The 19,884-nt window shown below is 39.8% G+C and overlaps 1 protein-coding gene across 5 annotated transcripts in view; it reads left to right on the forward strand.

Moving 5' to 3' along the window:
- diaph2 (diaphanous-related formin 2) overlaps positions 1-19,884 on the forward strand; it is a 415,888-nt gene that overhangs the window by 303,734 nt on the left and 92,270 nt on the right. For all 5 annotated transcript variants that reach the window (XM_030062123.1, XM_030062125.1, XM_030062126.1 and 2 more), the window contains one exon: positions 10,737-10,861. In XM_030062123.1, the coding sequence (XP_029917983.1) occupies positions 10,737-10,861 (125 nt within the window). The remainder of the gene's footprint in view (positions 1-10,736; positions 10,862-19,884) is intronic.

Below are 19,884 nucleotides of genomic sequence, written 5' to 3' on the forward strand. Positions count from 1 at the left end.
CATCCAGCCACCTGACCTTGACGCTGTCGTCAGGGATATCCACCATCAGCATTCCACTGAGACTGCTCAAAAACTTGCTTTTCATCATAATGAAATGGCACACACATGACAAGAAGAATATTAAATGCAATAAATTATCAGAAGTGAAAAATGGCAATAATTGTGGGGCTGGGGTACTACAGTATTCAGTCTGTTTGTAAACCGAGTCCAGTAGGGTTTTTGTAAATTGAATAGGTCCTACAGGATAGATCTGTCATATATGCAAAAAGCAATGTGTCATAGTGAGTTGGAAGACTGCCGCTCAACAGTTGCATCTGAGTTCAAGCCCCTATTTCAGTAAGCAATTACTGAAGTGTCCTTGAGCAATACTGTGAATCCTTGGCAGCTCTAAGGGTGCTATAGCATAGCTGACCTTTCACTCTGTGGAGAAGGACAACTGAAAATAATCTCCCTATGGGGCTCAGTGCAGTATCCCATTATTCTTTTATTTTAATTTTATAAAATGTAGTAGACATTTTTTTTTTTTTTTTTTTTTGCCTCTAGTCATTTTGTGAGTGTGGATGCTACATTTTTCAAATAGTTGAGTTTAAAACATCTCTTCAGTGGTACCAAACGAATGTGACTCCGTCAAGTCTCTATAAAAAATACATAATTGCTACCCTATGATGTTTCCATTTCCCTGACTTTATATTTTGCATGTCACATGCTTCACCAAAGACAGTGAATAAGTCAAGTCACTTTTGGGGCCTCTTGACTCTAGAAATGCTCCACAGCCACTTAAGTATGTCCTCAGATGTGTCAGGTAAAAATAGCCTCAGCTGTGTGATAAGGTGCGACTTTGAAGTTGTGAACGTGTATGGAGGCATGAGTCAACCTCTTAAGGCTGTTATGAACACCACACCTGCATCTCAGAGCATCTCTCCTGTCTACAACATTTACACGTGTCCTTTTCTTCCCTCCAGAATCTCCTAGTTTCACAGTATGCCATCATTTTTGGATTATTTGACATATTGCATGTCGGGGGTTATTTATAACCCCCACCCACCACCCCCCACCCCCTCCCGTCACCACCATAGTGTATATCTGTGGGCCCTGGGCAGGAAAATATTAAAAACAATACAGTGCAATAGAAACAATTAAAAAGTCTCCATGTGGGAAAACAGTCGGTTTCATACATTTTTTTAGATCAGTGATTACATGATACTGATTCTGATTCATGATCATATTTTAGGTACTATTTTAAAAGTATTGAACCCCTTGCGCATTCTCTGTTATGCATGGGTCCCTCTTATCTGCCTCTCTGACTGAAAATGCTAATTGTCCAAAAGCAGTTTTCCTAAAGTTCGCCAAGCAGTCAACTCTGGCTGATGCCCTGGTCTCCCTGCAGAATGACACACATTGTTTAACAGGTGGTGGCGCAAGATCATGAATTAAATTAGATATCAGGCTCATATCTGCAAAACAAAGAAAACTGTCAAAGGTCAGTAAATTCTGCTTTTGAATTATAGTGCAGTGGTACAAACAAAAAATTTCACAGATGGTTTTTAAAGAGTGTAGTCACACCTGTCTGAGAAGCATATAGTACAGTAAAGTAAGTGCAAGAAAATTATTGAGTGCATAAAAAGCTAAGTATTTGATGCAGCATGACATACAGTATGTCTGAACTTCGTTAGACTAGCTTTAACACTTCTGGTGACCTTTTTAGGTATCTTAAATTTTCAGTTAGAATCACCAGTTATGCCCAGATACATGAAGTGCTCAACAATATTTATCATCTCTCCTTTAGCTAGGATGTCAAGTTGATGTGTATAATTTCTCTTGATCGAAAAATACATTCCCACAGTTTTGCTCATGTTAAGAGTAGAAAACAGTGTCTTAACCAGTATGACACTGCTCTATACTGTAGTGCGTTTGGAAGCTGCTTGTTCTCATTTTTTTAGCATTTGTGTAAACAAATGTGTCATCTGCATAACATTCTTCTGTTAGATACATGCTACATTCTTGTGCACTGATTACTTGAGTTTAGGTATGAGTCCATTCATGTTAATGCATTAGTAGAGTAATTGACCTGTGGATAAAATAACATTATCACTGATCATATCAAAAGACTTTAAAATAAAGGAAAACAGCACCAACAACTCCTCCCTTAGCAAGACTGGATTTAATTTGTTCAACAAAATAGCAATATGCTGTCACTGGGGGATGATGTTTCCTGAATCCAGTCTGCATAGGATGTGGTGTGAAATGGTCATGCTTTGGATTGACTGACTGTTGGTCACAAATTACTCTTTCAGTTACTTCAGAAATAAATGGGAGAATGCTGATAGATCTGTAGTTGGTTACATTGGTTGGATCGCCAGCCTTAAAAAATAGAGGTTATTACTGCTGATTTCCAGGCATCTTGAAAATATCATTGATTTATTGACAAGTTTGCAAGATGAATGATGGAGTGCAGAGGATACTTTTGTATTTCTTTCCAAATGCAGCATCACATTCAAAAACATCTTTTGCCTTAGAGCTTTTAAACTGGCTCACAGTTTTGATTATGGGGGACTCTGACACTTCAGAGATATTAAAAACAGAGATATTATAATTTGTTGGTATAATGACTTTATTTCTTAAGCTAGTCAGATCTTGAACTGAATCTAAAAAAAAATAATTATTAAAAACAGAGGGAAAATTGGTCTTTGTCTTGAGTTAAAATTCCCTGAACTTGAATTTCAGACCCTTTACCTCATTTCTTGCTATCTTTCTTTAGATCTTTGCTGATGAATTCCCAAGTTTGCCTGCTATTTCCTTTAGTGTTATTTATAGGATCAAGAAAAACAAACAAACAAACAAACCAAAAAAATCATTTTGCTTTTTTCAATTCATTTGCAGCTTTTTACATTGATGCTGAAATGTTATACATATTTAAGATGTACCAGTGGTACCATCGTTAAGATTGAGGTCATCAAAATGGAGAAGACATAATGCAGGATTGGTGCACTTGGCATCCTTCAGTCAGCAATCATTAGTGTTGCTTTTAGTAGAAACACAGGTTAGACACCAGAGACTATGGGCCCTATCTTGTGCCACCCGCTACCCGCTGCCACTACCCGCTACCCGCAAATTGCGGATTTAGGAACTTCCGCTATACCTAAACAGTATCTTGCGCCCACGCTACCCGCTATCCATTATGCCAACTCCGTCATTTGCGCCTGGAGGTGTGTCCGTGGGCGTATTTCATGTGCTATCCCTAAAATTGCTAACTTGCGCACACACTTTAGGGAAAGCGGATAGCGGGTGGTCCTGACCACCCGCAAAGTTTGGGCTGATACCGGGACGCCGCCGGAATGGACTGAGTATATTACTCATATAGACTGTTTAGAGGAAAGACTGTTTTAATTGGACACTTACGCCAGTGTTTTATTGTTTTATCATAAGCAGCAGCTGTGCTATATTTTTATTTTTAATATTTTATTTGCCCAATCTACCTTGTCAATAAATTAGTTTACACATAGTTCCACCTCTGCCTCTTGTGTGTGCGTGGTGTGACCCGGGGATTTTACTCAATCAGTACAACCTTGTGACACGTCCACTTGGACACATGTGGCTCCACCTCCCGAATTAACTCGCCTATAATATAATATATAATATGTACAATATATATATATATATATATATATATATATATATATATATAAAGCCAACTTGCTTTAGCCTCATTAGAACCCCTGAGAAAATCTACCTCCCTCTCTCCATCGCGGGTTTAGGATTTAGGATTTAGGATTTAGGATAGCGCAGCCTGCCCTTTAACTGGCGTAACGGCCAAAACACGCCTATGCATAATATAGCGGGTAGCGCAGGTGTTTTGCGGATAGCGGGAGGTGCACAAGATAGCAACTTTTACGGGGGAACGCCTCTTGCACAACCCTAAATCCGCAAATAACAGGTTTAGGGAGTCTGGCGCAAGATAGGGCCCTATATGTCCATTACTGTAGTGTGAGAAGAAATGTCACTGAGGACAGAAGTGCATTTTACCTCAACATATCCCCCAGCTTAGCCATCTATTTCACTTGACACCACACTCATTTCAACAAGCTAGCCACCATTGACACCGGTACGTGCAAACATGCATGAAAACAGACAAACACATACACTTGGCTCCTCAGGCTATGGTCACTCATCTCCCATCAGTGTCTTGGGCCCAGTACCATGGCTTTTATGAAAAATACACCCTGCTCTCCTACTGTGTATTCTCCGCTCATACCTTTTTTGTTATAATACGTTTCTGATGTCAAATAATAACAGTATGCGAGTGTCTTGGCAAAGGGTAGTGACCACCCTCAGGTTAGCGTTTGACAAGCATTTATTGTCAGAGGAGGAGAAGTCAACCAATGTTCCCCTATGAGTTTCTTATACTCTTTATTGCAGAGGGCGGAGACCCACACATTATACACATAGTGCCAGCACATTGTCCTGACTGATTTCCACAGCACTTCCTGGGGAACTGTCATCACCTCAGGTCAATAGCTAAAGTTTCCCATGCATCAAAATATATTGTAATTGACTCCATTTGTAATTCCTCAAGAGATCTGGCACTGGGCTGTAGGCTCTGATGGCTGCCAAAAGCAATAAAGTCTCACAGGCATGACTCCCATTGTAAACAAGACCTTCCTCCAGCATGCAAGATACTGTACAGTGCAGTCTCTGGGTGTCTGGCTGTGCTTTCTCCCTTTGGCTCCAGCCCATACTTGTAGTTATGGATTTTGATCTTTAAATTTTGGAGTTACCATCTCATCATTTTTCCCCTGGGTTTACTGCTTACACATTCCACTCCATTCTATTATGCTGTAAATGTTGCACTTTTAAAATAAAGGATGCCGCCTTGTTGTACAGTATGGGAGAGTCTAAAACATTATCCTACAGACGCAAGTGTTGGCATGAAGAGTTAAAACCTGCTAGCAGTGACGTTATATGAATGCTAAAATGCAGTGTTGTGTTAGTAATTAATTAGGATATTACAAGAATAATGATAATAATGTCATTGAGGTTTAAATAAAGTATATGCGGTATGTTTGCCATTGATGCATTGACTGTTTGTCACTGGTTTCATAATGTAAACATGCAGTTTAATGGTAACTTGTGAATTACTGCTTAAATTGTCTTGTCATCATTGTACACCAAATTAGATTAGATTTGTGTCTGCTTTAAAATCTCATTAGCAAATTATTTCCTTTAATTGTGATTATGACTTTATCTTTTTTTGAAGGGTAGGCGTCCATGTTGATTACTTAAGTGGGGATTGCTCATTTAAAGGTTTACCATTACATATTTTAACCTTATGTGTTTGTGGTGGGGCGGGGCATTAGTTCTAATCAGTAAATAAATCCTCCATTATGATAACAGTTTTGTTGCATGGAGGATTTGAGGGAAATGCAAATTAAAAGAGTAAGTAGAGCAAAAGTAAAAAGGATTTACCCTTTTATTTCCACACGATTAGCACAACATTGATGGGAAATTGTAATTATGATTGGTTGTGTATACTGTGGATTTGTATCTTCCCTCAGTGAAATTAATTGTATTGTCAGCCATAGACTTTAGAATTTTTATTTATTTATTTATTTTTCCCTCTGATACTGAGTAATAATGTAATTCTTCTGTTTTAAAGTGCAATATAACTGATCATTTTGTTATTTAGAAGTAGCCAGACAGTTAAATGAATTTAGATATTTTCTCCTTGAAGAACATTCAAAGTCATCACAAAACATTGCTACTTGAATTTGCTAGTTGATTACTGCAAATCAGAATATTGTTTTACAGTTAATATTGTGCCATGACGTTTATTCATCTCTTTTGTTTATGCTGTACATAAAATTTCCTCATTAGCCTTGTTTTTCAGCATCACACAATATGAGGTAATCTGAAAGAACAATGTGACTGCTTTGTCACAGCAACAATATCACTTTCACTCTTGCAACTGGAGCTGCTTTGATTCCTGCTGAAAGGGGAACACATTGAGTTGTGTTTATCCTTTTGTCTCTTTCCTGTGCTACGGGATACTGCTGTACACTAGTCTGCCTCCCACTTCATCTCCGATTCACTTTCAGGTGCCACCAACAGCTAAATGAAAAAAGACAAAGCATGATTTTGTTGAAGAAAAAAAATCCATTTTTTTGTTGTTGTCATTTTACATAAGGCTGATGTAGAATTCATAAAACAGTGTAATTCAAGCAAAATGCTGTTTTACAGACAAGAGATTGAGCATTGCCTTGGTATCGTCCCACTGATCAATAGCCAATTTCACCTTGATGTGATGAAGATGCTCTTTGGCATTATGTGTATTTGCTCATGCGTAGAAAGGAACCCCTTCAAGGTCATGCTCTCCTTGCACCCTGTGTTGTATATGCAGAGAGGCTGTGTGAGGTTGGAGGCCAAAATGAATTCTTCTAAGCTCTTAAATGTTTTCACTTGTAGGAGCTCCAGAGCTTGTAACTCATTTTCTATACGATTGAGGGGCTAATGTTACCATGGTTTCACTCCTCACCGCCAAACTGATGTCATTCATCGGTAGGGAATTATAAAATAATAGTAATAAAATAAGAAAATAAAATAAATACTACACAGGCCCTGCACTAATAACAAGGGGCGTCCATTTATTTTCGTTAGGTGCTGCTTCCTTTGGCTTCCTCCTAAGTTTTCCCACTTAATTTGTCAAACAGAGGGCACTGGCTTTGAAGCATGCACATGTCTTTAATTATGTCAGCTGAATGAATACAGTCTGTATGGTGTAAATTTCCAGTGATAGATTTGTGTCCTTATTATTTAGCCAGTCATTCCTCTTGTTACTCACTCTCCTCAACCTTTCATGACCCATTTTGGCATTCACATTTACCACAAGACCTGGTAATAAGGTTGTTCCACCACCAGTTTTAGCCACAGTTTCTTCATCAGTGACAGTTTTTACTCTTAAACTGATCTCTTGATATATGGCTAAGATGGGTTTTTAATCATATCTACAGATTTAAACGCTTCCTTCAGTGACTTCATATCACCATTCAGATATCCCCATCCAGATTCAGCTGCTTTTCTGTAAACAGTTCATCCCAAAAACATGAGGTCTGCACAGTCAGTTGTGCAGCGGGCAATTCAGGATTTTTTTTTTTTTTTTTTTTTTTTTTTGCCCGATTAGCATGGGTCAGTTGTTACTCCCGCCTTGCCCCATTTACTGCAGACCTGTAGTATGAGTGGCAAGAATTTGCTTTTGGTGATGCAGATTGGGCTAAACAGATACTCTATTGTAATCACATATTTTTGGACTGTTTCTGCGTCTGTCTTTGCTTCTGTCTGTGTGCATCTTTGTGTCGATCTGTCTGTATGTTTTCTCTCTATATATCACTCTTTCTCTTGTCTTTTTTCTCTCTCCCTCTTTTTCTCTTTCCTCGTCTCTCATGCAAACATGACTACACAGACTACACACCCTTGGGTTAGGAGATGAATGCATTTTTGAACGACCTTCTCCTTTGGTTTTATGATACATTTGTCTTTGTTTGCACAAGTGTGTAGATTATTTAAAACTTGATCCTTTATGCTATGCTGGCAGCGATGTTCAAAATAAATCTCAATTTCCTTTGTAACCTTTGGCGGCATCACAAGAGCACCACATGAAAGATCAGTGTTTTTTGTCCATAAATCAAAATGAAAATTGCCCTCCTCCCTTCAACAAATGACTGAATATAATGTTGACATCTTCACATTATAGCGGATGATTTGGTATTGTGAGTTGTACAGCATTTTTCTCTGGCAGTTTATTTGAAGGAAACAGGGCAAACCCTAATGAAATGGTTTTTTGTATGTCTCTTGCTCATGGGAATGAGTAATGCTTCAAGGGCCGTCTTAAAGAGCCCTTATCATTGACAGAAAGATTCTGACCACATCAGAATTTTTCAGCATGTCTTACTATATGATTCATGCAAGTGAAATTTTGGTTTCTCTCTACCATTCTTCATCTTTTTTTTGCCTCCCATCCTTCAACAGTCATTTTTTTTATTGCTTGACAGGAATGTAGTTGACTAAAGCATAGGGTAGGTAACTTAAAAAATTATGACACTTTCCTTGTGTAAGGAGTGACCTGGAAAGAAGTTGTCATCATATGTCCAGTCTAGAAACCTGTAAACATGAATACTTTCTATGTGTCATTCAAACACACCAGCAGCCCTGGCTGACAGCAGTCATTAGGATAATTTGACGTGATTCTGAAATCCTCTTTCAATAAGGGAGATAGAATATACCACCCCTCTTCACTCACTATGTTTTCCCTCTGATGTGTAGAATGTGCATTCAGAAGATACCAACGTTACCATGTTCTGTCCCCTAAAAAAAAGGTAATACTTTTGTGTTAATTTTACTAATGATATCCCCAAAGCATCTTTACTTAAGTGCTGTAGAGGCTTAGTGAATGGGGAGTGGTTGTCATTTTAATATTACAAAGCATCAACTTAACAAATGGCCTATTCTTTGCCTGCAAAGAAAGAGGTGTTTTTTTTTTTTTTTTTTTTTTTTTTTTAGAGGCATTTGTTATCAATGTTGATTATCATAATTATCAGTATTAAATCTCAAAGGTTCCTCTTGCTAACTGATGGACTTGTGAAGGATCCATACATTTGCTTTTAAATTCCTTTTTCCACTTAACTGTTCACCTGACATTTTCATCCCGATGTAATTACCAGGAAAATCAGTATGAGTCACTCTGCATAAAGAGGAGTAACATATGTATTTCAGCTATCGTAATGATTAGTGGAAGTACATCATATGGCGGGAAAAGCATAATTCATATGCAAATAATTGTGTGTATTTTGGTTCCATGCTTTCATTCCCTTGAGTCTTTGTTTCCTAGTTACCATGGTCAGTGTGACTAGCCTTATAGGCCAGTTATTAGCTAGCACCAGTCATTGACACCAAGTTGAGCATCTCTGAGCCACAACGAATGATGAACACCTTCCCAAGGTACAGTGCATTTATGTGGATGTAATCTACCCATCTCTTGCATCTGTCTGCCCACCTCTCCAGCCCTTCATTTTGCCTTTTCACCATCAGTATGGCTCAGATCACAGTGACAAGAGCATGGGGATCTCTGAAACCCTATCAGTTGAGAAACAGGTTATATGATAGTGGGGCTCTCTCGCTGTCATCCCCAGGAGTCAGCGCTGTAAGGCTTGATGAGGAGGGGTGGTGAATCTCCCAGTCACCACATCCCTGCCTCCTGCCAACCAGTCTGCCAGTCAGCCAGCCACACACACACTCCACAAATGATGGTGAACTCATCCCTTGCTGTTATTGCATTGCTTGATTGATGCATGGCTGGCAGTTTGTGTCCATGTGTGTTTTCAGGTTTTGTGTATATACATGTAGTATGTGGCGGTGTATAAAGTATTTCTGTGTCAGAGGGTGTTGACAGTGTGTGTATTTGCGCTGGAGATGCTCATGTCTCCTTGTCCCTCCCAGTATGAGAAGAAGAAGCTGATGCAAGTCATAGAATTGGAATAAAGGCTGACCCTTGTGTCACTGAGGCCACCTCTGTTGATAGCTTGTACATTAGTCCAGCCCCTCAGCTCTTCAGGTAGGGCTTCCAGTAGATGACCATCTTTGAAGAAGTAGGGGAAGGCAAGGGAAAAAAAATACTGCATCATTCAGTCAGGAAGCCATATTTATTATTACAAGTTTGTGTGCTTTTTTGTTGTCTGGTAGGTTGGTTGGTTTTACTACTTTCTCATTTAGGAACACTGATGGGAAATTGCCCTCCTTTTATTTTGCATATATGGATTGTAATCTGAAGTACAACTGCCAATAAGTGTATATCTTAATTAACAACTTTTTGTTGCTTCTGAAAAGTGCATAGCTTTAATTGTCAGAGGACATCAAAAGTATCTTAAATTGAAATAAAAATGTACATGATGCATTGCAAGTAGAGATACTTTCAAGCTATAATTTATTGTAGGTTTTTAAGTGCAGCCAATAGTGTAATGAGCTACAGAAACTCATGAAATGAAGTGAAAAGTATGGTATGATTTCAGATACTCATCATATGAAGACTTACCTCGAAATCCTCTAAAGTGCAAGACATTTATTGGGCGATGAACTTGATGTATATTACTTTTGGAAGACATTTTATAATTTGCCACTTTTTTTCCCCCTCTTAGAGACCAGTTATTTTTAGATGGTGCGTGTGCATTTGTGTGTGTGTGTGTGTGTGTGTGTGTGTGTGTGTGTGTGTGTGTCTGTGTCTGTGTCTGTGTGTGTCAATAAGACTAAAGCCTTAACAGCAACCTAAACTTGGTACTGCATCTATGTTCCTGTCCCATCTGATCCCCTAAGACACAGCCTGCTCTTTGAAGTCTCCACTTGAAAGCCCTGATCTGAATACTGTGGATTCCACAGCTACTCTGTAAACAGTGATTACAGACTGATTAATGAGCCACACACATGTGCGCGCACACACACACACACACACACACACACACATTCACACATGATAACTTTCTAGGCCACACACAAATGGCCTATGCCAAAGTCAGTGTGTCACATTATATACAGTAAAACTCAGTCATAGCTGGATTTTATTTGGCCGCACAAGAAACTTTTCAGTGATATGCGCTGTTTTTTATTATGGCACATTTTGCTGGAAATAAATCCAGTGTGAATCTGATTGTTGCTGCCAGTTGTTTATGTATACCTTTGTGGCATTTTCTCTACAGTGTCTGCAGAGATTTTGAACAGCAGTTTGAGCACCATGGAACGTCACATCCAGAGGCTTGAAAATGACATCCAGAACTTCCCCAAGACAGACGACCCACAAGATAAGTTTGTGGAGAAGATGTCCATATCCTTTTAAAGGTTTGTTTTTGTGGTGGGGCTTGCTTCATGGTCTTGCTCAGATTTATTTCTCAAAGACAACCAACATGTCACACATTAGGACATTCTGTGCCACCACTGTCTACAACAGTGGGAAAAGTGTGTGTTGTTTGTGTTCTGCCTGGCAGAGGTAAGCAGTTAAAGTCTCTTGGTGTGATTGGTGGCACCCAGGGGAACTTAGGGAATGGATCTGGCTGCCTTGCTGTGAGATGTTGATCAGATCTGCCTCTTCACTCCTCCTGGGGTCCCTGGAGTGAAATCATGCCTGTGGCTATTTTTACTGCGCTCCACTACTGCTGCCTGTCCCCTGGGGGACTCTAATAGGGGCTATAGCCCCTCACACCAACTTATCACCTATCCCTGATTTCATCTCCTGGCCAGCCACAGGCCTCTCTACACAACAGTCTGTGGGCTATCGCCTCTCATGGCACCTCTCCTGTTTCGATAACAGAGTGTTTTCACTTAAATCCAAGCGGGTCTGCTCTCAAATTGAATTAGCCATGTCTCTGTGCTTTCTTGGATGCCCTTTTCAGGAGGATGGGTCCTCCCTGTCTAGGTTTGCTAGATGTGCCCCACCTATGGATTTGTACTCTGGATCAGTGGTGGAAATAAACTCTTTTGTCAATAGCCTGAGGCTAGGGTGCCTCTCTTTGAAAAAGATCCTCAGTTAAGCAGTCCCCAGTCTCTCTATGTTTGTCTGGCATTATTAAGAAAAGCCAGAATTACTCAAGAGCAATTTAACAAGTGAGTAGGTGTTTCCATATGCTAGACACTCACACTTACGACAGCATTTAACCTGATTTTTGCTTCCCTTTGTCTGTGTGCCTAAACTGGAGATTTATTAAGGCTGACTTTGCACTTTGGGTGGCATAAGAGTAATAGCCTCTTAACACATTAACAATCTGCTCCCAGTCAAAGAAGGGCACTTAAATTTGTGTAATTAAAAAAAAAAAAAAAAAAAAAAAAAAGAGAGAGAGAGAGATAGAGAGAGGGAGGGGTGGATGCCTCCCTGGTGGCAGCTTGGAGGCATAGCAGGCAGGCAAGAAAGCTGCTCTGCCCCCCTGATGTCAGTATTGATTCCTAGGCTCCTTCGAGAACAGGAGGCTTGAGTGAGAGGAAATGGAGAAGTGTAGATATACTGCAGCATGGCTCTCCCTCACTGTCTGGAGTTCCTCCCCAGAGAATGGCAGAGAGAAACTGGCTGGCCTGACTGGAAACACCCCACTTCCTCCTCTAGCTGTCCCCTGCCCTCTACCTCACCTGATCAGGCTTTGGAGCCTGGAAAGGGGCTTACTAGGATTTAATAAGATCTATTTTTCCTGCCTTATTTAAAGCGTAGGTAGCTGTGGGAAAGAACTGTAAAGCATATCTATTTCTTTCTCTCATTCCATCTGAGTTGCATTCATATTTTTGAGAGTTTTCAGCATGGTTAAATTCTTGTTTTCCAGTTAGTTTTTTTTTTTTTTTTTTTTTTTTTTCTATTTCAGCCATTTTATTTTTATTTTTATATATATATTTTTTTCATTTTGGCATGAAGAATCGGAGCTTTGAAAAGTGTCAGGGACATAGAAATTGTAAGAAAAAAAAAAAAAAAAAACAGTGCATGCATATTCGGTCTCTCAGTTAGCTCCCTGGAGTGTTTGACCTGGATTCTACCTCCAGTGGTACAATTCATAATGTAATCAAAATAACAAGGTGTGGAAAATGTACTCGACAACGTGACTACAGTCAGTTCATATGAATTGGAGAGAGGCATACTGCTGGAGATTTTCAAAATATAAAAAGGGGTTTTGGAAACCACAGATGTTTGAGCAATGCAAGTTTGATGTTTACAGTATAGAACGGGAAACTGTAAAGCTGCAATCTGATTTTGCTCGCAATCATAGAAATACAGGTAGCTGTGTGCTGTTTGTCGTTCTCAGTTCGATCCAATATTGTTCTGAAGAGCATGAAACCCAGGACAATATTTTCTGCTGCTTTAGTTGCTGTTATTAAGATATCAGATGTTGGGATGCACTTGCAAGCATGGAGATGAAAATGAAAACATGCACATGCTGGAAACATTGAGATAGGAGACGAAAAGAGGAGACAATGCTTGATTTGCTCAGGTTCTTAGTGCCAGTTTTCGCAATCAGCTTAGGTAGCACTCTAATCCATGTTGCACAGCTAAGCGTTGTGAAAGTGACAGTGTGAAATACAGTGTTGTATATTTTGGGTTGATATTTCCTTTGGTACAGATTAGCCAGCCCGGTCAAGGCAGACATACCTTTTTAAACTTTTCCCCAGGATTAAAGAAGGATGTTTGTTCCTTGAAGCGTGACAGATGGAAGAACAACAACCGCTACAAAAGTCATGCATTAGATGCTTGAGTAACCCTGAAAAAGTTAAGAGTAGCTCTGTTGTCTTGACTGTTGGGCACTCTGATGAATGAGTCAGTCTATGAGGGTACATTGTGTGTGTGTGTGTGTGTGTGTGTGAGAGAGAGAGAGAGAGAGAGAGAGAGAAGAGAGTAATTTAAAGTGCGTGTGATAGGTGAGTGTGTGCCTCAGTATGTGCCTCTGTTTCACAGTGACTCTTGTCAGCTTTTCCTGAGATTAATTTTAGGAGGCCATGGTCACTGCAAGGTATTTTAATAGTAATATGTGCCCCAAAGCACCTTACTTTTAATTAAATCCTCAACAATAAATTATGTTTTTCACTGTACATGATTTGTGTGGCTAATGTGTTAAAAACTGAAAATTCAGCTTTTGCTTTTTAAATGGACAGATAGATTGCTCACACAAACAAGTTGTTAGAGTTACATTTTTTATTGCAATTATCTGTAGTGTTTATATTTTAGAAAGTTTGCGATAATTATATGAAAGAGTAATATTTGAAGAAAAACACCCTAACCAATGTGTGGCAGTCAAGAAAGAAAGACAGAAAGAAAGTAAGAAAGACAGAAAGAAAAAAAAAACAAGAAAGCTGAGTGGAAGCACTTCATTGGGCTTTATTGATACATTTTTCTCTTTCCATTACTGTAATGTATGCAAATGACTGAATGGGGTGTTTGTTCAGCAGTTTAGTGATCTCTATCTGTCAGAAGTAATGGGAGCCCACAAAGGCTGTAGAGTTGAGGCACAAGCCTCCAGAGAGCCCTATTTCACTCGAGAGGCTGCGGCCATCAAACCCCCCCCTCGCCAGATCTGTGGCTGTTGGATATGAGGGAGTAGGGCCCAGGAGGCAGGGTAAGCAAGGGACTCTGCATACTGGGATATTAATGGTAGTGAGGTGGCTCATTGGGACGATAAGAGGCCGGACTGAGCCTTGATGGATGCCCTGCCCTGTCCAATACATCTCCCCCTGCTGTACTTAATGCTGTAATTCAAACTGATGATATTTAGCTTAACCTTTTATCTCCCAGAGGACCTGAACATTGGAAATCAGTACATGCCAGTCCCTCCCTTCCTGATTGAGAGACTCACAGCTATCCTCCGGCCCCAAGAGATGGTTTCTCTCTGTAGGAAGCTTCAAGCAAAAGTATTTTGAGGGAAAGACAATTGTTACTGGTGTTATTTGTGTCACATATAATCAAAATAGTGGTTTACTATGACCTTTCTTGACATTTTCCTATAGATATATAGAGGAATCCTTCCCAGCAATAGAGTGGATCTAGTTATAGGTATAAGTTCCTTGTGTGGAGGAGGAAGCCTCAAGGCCTGTGATACTACAAAGCCCACACACCTCACACTGCCAGTTTCTTACACTAAGTTAGTCCACTCAGACAGGTTCAGCCCACACACATTTTCCTGGCCCTGGGGCTAGCCTGTAATACCACCTTTGTGACTTGAACATCGACAGATGCATTTATACAGGTGGCACCTTTTGTTGTTCTCTGAGACATCAGCTTGATTTAGTTCATACTGCAAAGGAAGAGGTGCACCGCTACATGTTTATGGATGGCCCTTGTCAAACAGTAACACTTTGAGACTTTGAGTCTGTTTGCTTCAGGCTACTGTGTGTACAGGTGCTGAATTTCTTGTATTGGCACCAGGTACTTGAGGTCAAATAAATGGCTGTTTGTAAAACAATTGCACTATTAAGAAAGTTGCTTAGTTTAAACATCACAGACTGTATTCTCTTTCATTGGTACTTAAGATTAAATAAATGGTTGATTGTTGAACAACTTTGCTGTTAAGCAGGCAGGCAAGTGTATACCTGAGAAACATTCACACATGCAGCTTACCAGTATTCGGCCACGTACCTTAATATGTTTGGATGATAAGCGGGTCAGTTTATTCACAGCATCTATCACCATTTTAATTTGTGTATGTTTGTATAAAGTGAAACTAGGTTAAAATATTGGTGTCAGTTTCAGTAGCTCCTCACAATATAACATAGCTATGAGCCCCCCATGCCCACACAAACACACATGCAGACACTCTCCCACTCACTCTCCCCGCAGCTCCTCCCCACCCCAAAGTGTTTTCCTCTACTAATGAAATTCACTGTAAACTGTGTGGCCAATTAATTGCAGCACAGATAAACCCTGGAGCCTTTTAATTACCCCAAAATTCACTGGAAACCAGAGTAAATAAATAGAGGTGGTAAAAACAGACTGTTATTCCTGGTTAAAATCTATGACTATATCTTTTACCCCAACGCGAGAATGCAGACTTTTGCCATAACATGGAAAGCAATAGTTAAAAAAAAGCAACCACTCTAAAGAATTGTCAGCTCCTATGCAGCATATGTCACAGGAGACATTAAGATTTTAATTAACAAATGTTAATAGGTGTCTGTCTAAATAAACAAACATCTGCCAAATTTATAATTATAATTCTAATAATGACTATTGGAGAGAAAGAACACAGAGTGTAAACAAAACAAAACAAAACAAAAAAAAAGAAGCGCTGTGGGTGATTCATTTTCATGGAAAACTGGCAGCCAGCACCAGTGTTGGGACTGATATAAATTTGTGTATATGCTAATTTGCTTGATTGTCTTGATCTGGTTTGGAGGTGAATGTGTACGAGAAGGAAAAAGGGAAATATTGTTATAATCAAAATTATATTTATTCAGTGATGTCTTGTTTTCTTTGATGAGAAATATAAATGATGCTTTACTTAAATTGTAATTTTAATTATTTAATGGCCCCTCCACTCAAAAATATGTTTTTCTTAAGTTTATGTCCCCTAAGATGTCTGAATTTGACTATACTGACTTGCGTATGTGCAAAATGTGTTTTCACAGTCCTCTATTGAAAGGAGAGGTGTCTGTGCACTCGCCTAAAACCTCAGATTAAAACACACCCCAGGTCAAGTAGTTTTGATACGACAAATCCAACAGCCAATCCTGTCAACTGATGGCATGGTTTTTGTGGTAAGATTATTAAATACACTTTTCTGAGTGCTGATGGGCAGGACTACAAGTGTTTCATTTTCAAAAGATCAACAAGACCAACTCGAAATGAAGCAGAAATAATGTTTTTCATGGTTAGATTATCAAATATGGTGCAGTGTTCACAGCTGTAGCGGGCAACACTTCCGCTTCCTGTGAACAGAGCTCTGATTACAAGCCGGTGTGCAAACAGTTAGGGAGGTGGGTCGGAACTATTTACACATTCATAGATCTGCACATTGTTACCGAGGACAAAATTCAGAGTTACATTTAAACTGTTTTAAAACACTCAGGGATTTTTTTTTTCATGGAAAAAAACTCTAAATATGTAATATTGATGAACAGAGATTATTTTTAGGGACTTAATAAATGACTGGAGGCTGACTTTGAAGCAGGCATAGATTGGAATTGTGGCTCATGAAATCAATTAAACAGACATTCAAATATAAAAATGCAGTGAATAACATCTGTAATTTGAGCTTTAGAAGGAGTCCATGTAACCTATGTGCTGTCATAGTGGATTCTGGAAAGATCCATCGATAACCATATCTGGCCCATCGTCAAGATAAACACAATTAGCCTCACTGCCATGAGAAGTTCATTCAGATTGTCTTGGTTGGAGCGCTGAAAATGACAATACACAAGTCTGTTGCTTCAAGTTGTTTTTGTAATCATGGAAATAGAAATAGCACCTAAGTTAGAATTACAGGTTCCATCTCAGAAAAAAATGCCTATTGAACTTTGACACTTGAAAGCAAGGAGACATTTTTAGCACATCTCTGAGTATAATTTAGGACAATGTATCTTACTTTTTAGCATTTGTTTATACAAGCTTCATCTCAACATGTATTGCTACTATCTTTAACATTTCTTGAAAAATATCAAAGATCTAATAAAAAACACACACCCAGGCATCCTGGTGGCTCAGTGATTGGGCGCGTATGATGTGGCTGTCAAGTTCAGAGCAGGACCTTTGCCATGTATCATCTCCCTCCCCCCTCTCCTTCTCCCACTCTTTCCTGTATCTCTTCTCTTCAGCTATCCAATACAGAAAAACAGTGATTTGGTTAGCGTTTTTTGTTTTGTTTTGTTTTGTTTTGTTTTGTTTTGTTTTGTTTTGTTTTACACACACAGCCCTTTTTTAGATTTTCCTAATACAGTTCTGCCACTGTCTGTACAAAATTGAACCACATGAGACAGACATCAGCAATATGTTTAAGTCTGATGAAGACAGAAAAAAACAGACAGATTTCATAAGATACACACATATTGCTTTTTATCAACAGAAAATCTTATATCGCCATCTTCTTGTCTTTCATCTGTTATCTTTATGGCCAGACAGGAGAGCATCTCCGTGCCCTGTGGTCATTATACGACTGAATTCCCTAGAAGCTCCCCAATCAGTATCTTGTTAGACTGTGACACTGAGCCTGATGTGGCAGCTCCATTAGCCACTAGAGTAAGCTTGCTGACAGGCTTCCTGGCCCATGTTTTCCCAGGGGTTGGAGGGGCAAGGCAATCTAGAAAAAGTACATTCACATACTACCCATCTCCCCTTTCCCTTGTGGGTGAGCTACTGTCATATTCCATTGATAACACCTCATGCCAGTCTTGGAGAGTGTCCTTTGGGATCGATGTTCCACAGGGATCCAGGCCCGCTCTGCTCTGATCTAAACCATTCTCTTGCACTCTCATACTGTATACACTCTGATGGTTAATATGTAAAGTGGATTATGTTAATGACAAATTAAGCATAGAGCTAATTCTAACTAATTCATTAAAATGTTTAATTTATGTTGTTTATGGTCCAGATCGCAGTAGGTGTAACTACTTCAAATATTGTACGGCAGTTCAATCTCCCACAAACCTGCACCACAAGCTGGAAATATTCCTAACTAAATTAGTTCTATGTCACACAGGCTCTGCCCTTTAGCAGACTCTATGGGCTTGTCCCCCCATCTCATATTAATGTCCCGACTCGCTGAGTATTTGCATGTATGATATCAACCATGTATGTGCATGAGTATTTGCATGTATGATGTCAGCACATAAGCAGCCACTGCAGCTTGAAACACATTACACCCTTAAAAGCCCCACAATGGGGGATAGACCAAGGGGCGTTCCAAAAAACTCAACCTTCGGTTGTTGCCAAGCAAACAATCCACAGGTAGAGATGGCTGACATCCAACCCAAGCACCCAATCACCACCAGTCTCCCCTACCACCTGTGCTAACAGAACAAGGGTTACAATATTATAACCTTGGTCACAAACCACCTCTAGTGCATGTAGCAGGCAGCAGTAATCTCAAAAAAAGTCATAATACTTCAGTTTTATCTCTGTATCTGTTTCTCCAAGCTACTATATAGCCTTGCCTCTGTTGGCCCAGGTCCCCTCTGATTATTCCTGCTCCACAGAAAGTTGGGCTAAGGACCCAGCGGCAGCAGCAGCACCAATCTGCACCTCATTACTTCCCCAAAAGGCCTGGGCTTAGTGCAGGGTAATAGACAGAGGCCCAGCCACCCTCATTTGTCATGGGCTCCTGGGTTTGATGCAAAGCCCCCCTTGAGCACTTGTTGCTGTGCTCTAATCCTGCAGTAGACACCAGCCACGCTCCTCTGCTTAGCCATCCCCACTCTCCACCGTCATGGCTCATGATTTCACTTTCATTTGATGTTTTAATGAAATCCCTGAGACTCAGCTGAATGGCAGGCCCATTGTTGGCAAATTATTCTATCAAATGCAAGTGGAAGGGAAACGTGACTGGTGTTATTTGTCTGGCAGATATGAGCCACCGTGGGTTTACGGTGTATTTCAGCATGTGAATCAACAACAGAAAATTGTTAGAGTGAGTTTGCTTTAACAGCAGAACTTGAATCACAGGTAACTGCATGTCAGGTAAATGGCACATTGATTGCTGCCTCAGTGTTTATGATAGTTCCTTGCAATATCCATACATAAAATTTACGCAATAACATACAATACCCGATACTAATACAGAGCTGATTCAGAAGCAGTTATTTGTAAAATGAGTTGGATGCGATGTACTTAATGCTGGTCGATGATGTACAGAGGAGACATTTATACAGTAGCTGACATTTATTCCGTTGCAGACTGCAGTATATTAACTAGTGGCACCATTTATTGTGCTTTATTGCAAATAAGTGCTATGGGGCAGCGCCCATAGCGCGAGGGAGATCTCCTTGATGAAAAGGCCTGAGTATCATTAGCCGAAGTTGCCGTGTGTGCCAGATGAAAGCTCCTCTAAAATGTAAATCAAACTAATGCCCAAACACTTCCTCCCCTTTCCCCACAGTAATGTTATTCTTTTCTTGCTGACGCTGTCGAGGGAATAGGGGCTTGTTCTGCTGTTGGTTAGTGGGCTTTCTGTTGATTCCTAACTTTCCCTTATGGTGGCTATCCTTCCTCTCCCCTGACAGGACCCAGGGATCTGCATGACTCCAGGCTATCTCTCCTGCAGTTTGCTCATATATGTGGCCCCGCAAACGATTATCCCAATTTATTGACTGCATTTACACGCTTTGGAGCAATTAGGGGATTCATTATGCAAATAAAGTGTACTAATTGCCTCACACTTGCTAATTGATTATAAG

Source organism: Myripristis murdjan, chromosome 10, assembly GCF_902150065.1.
Source record: "Myripristis murdjan chromosome 10, fMyrMur1.1, whole genome shotgun sequence".
Lineage (NCBI taxonomy): Eukaryota > Metazoa > Chordata > Actinopteri > Holocentriformes > Holocentridae > Myripristis > Myripristis murdjan.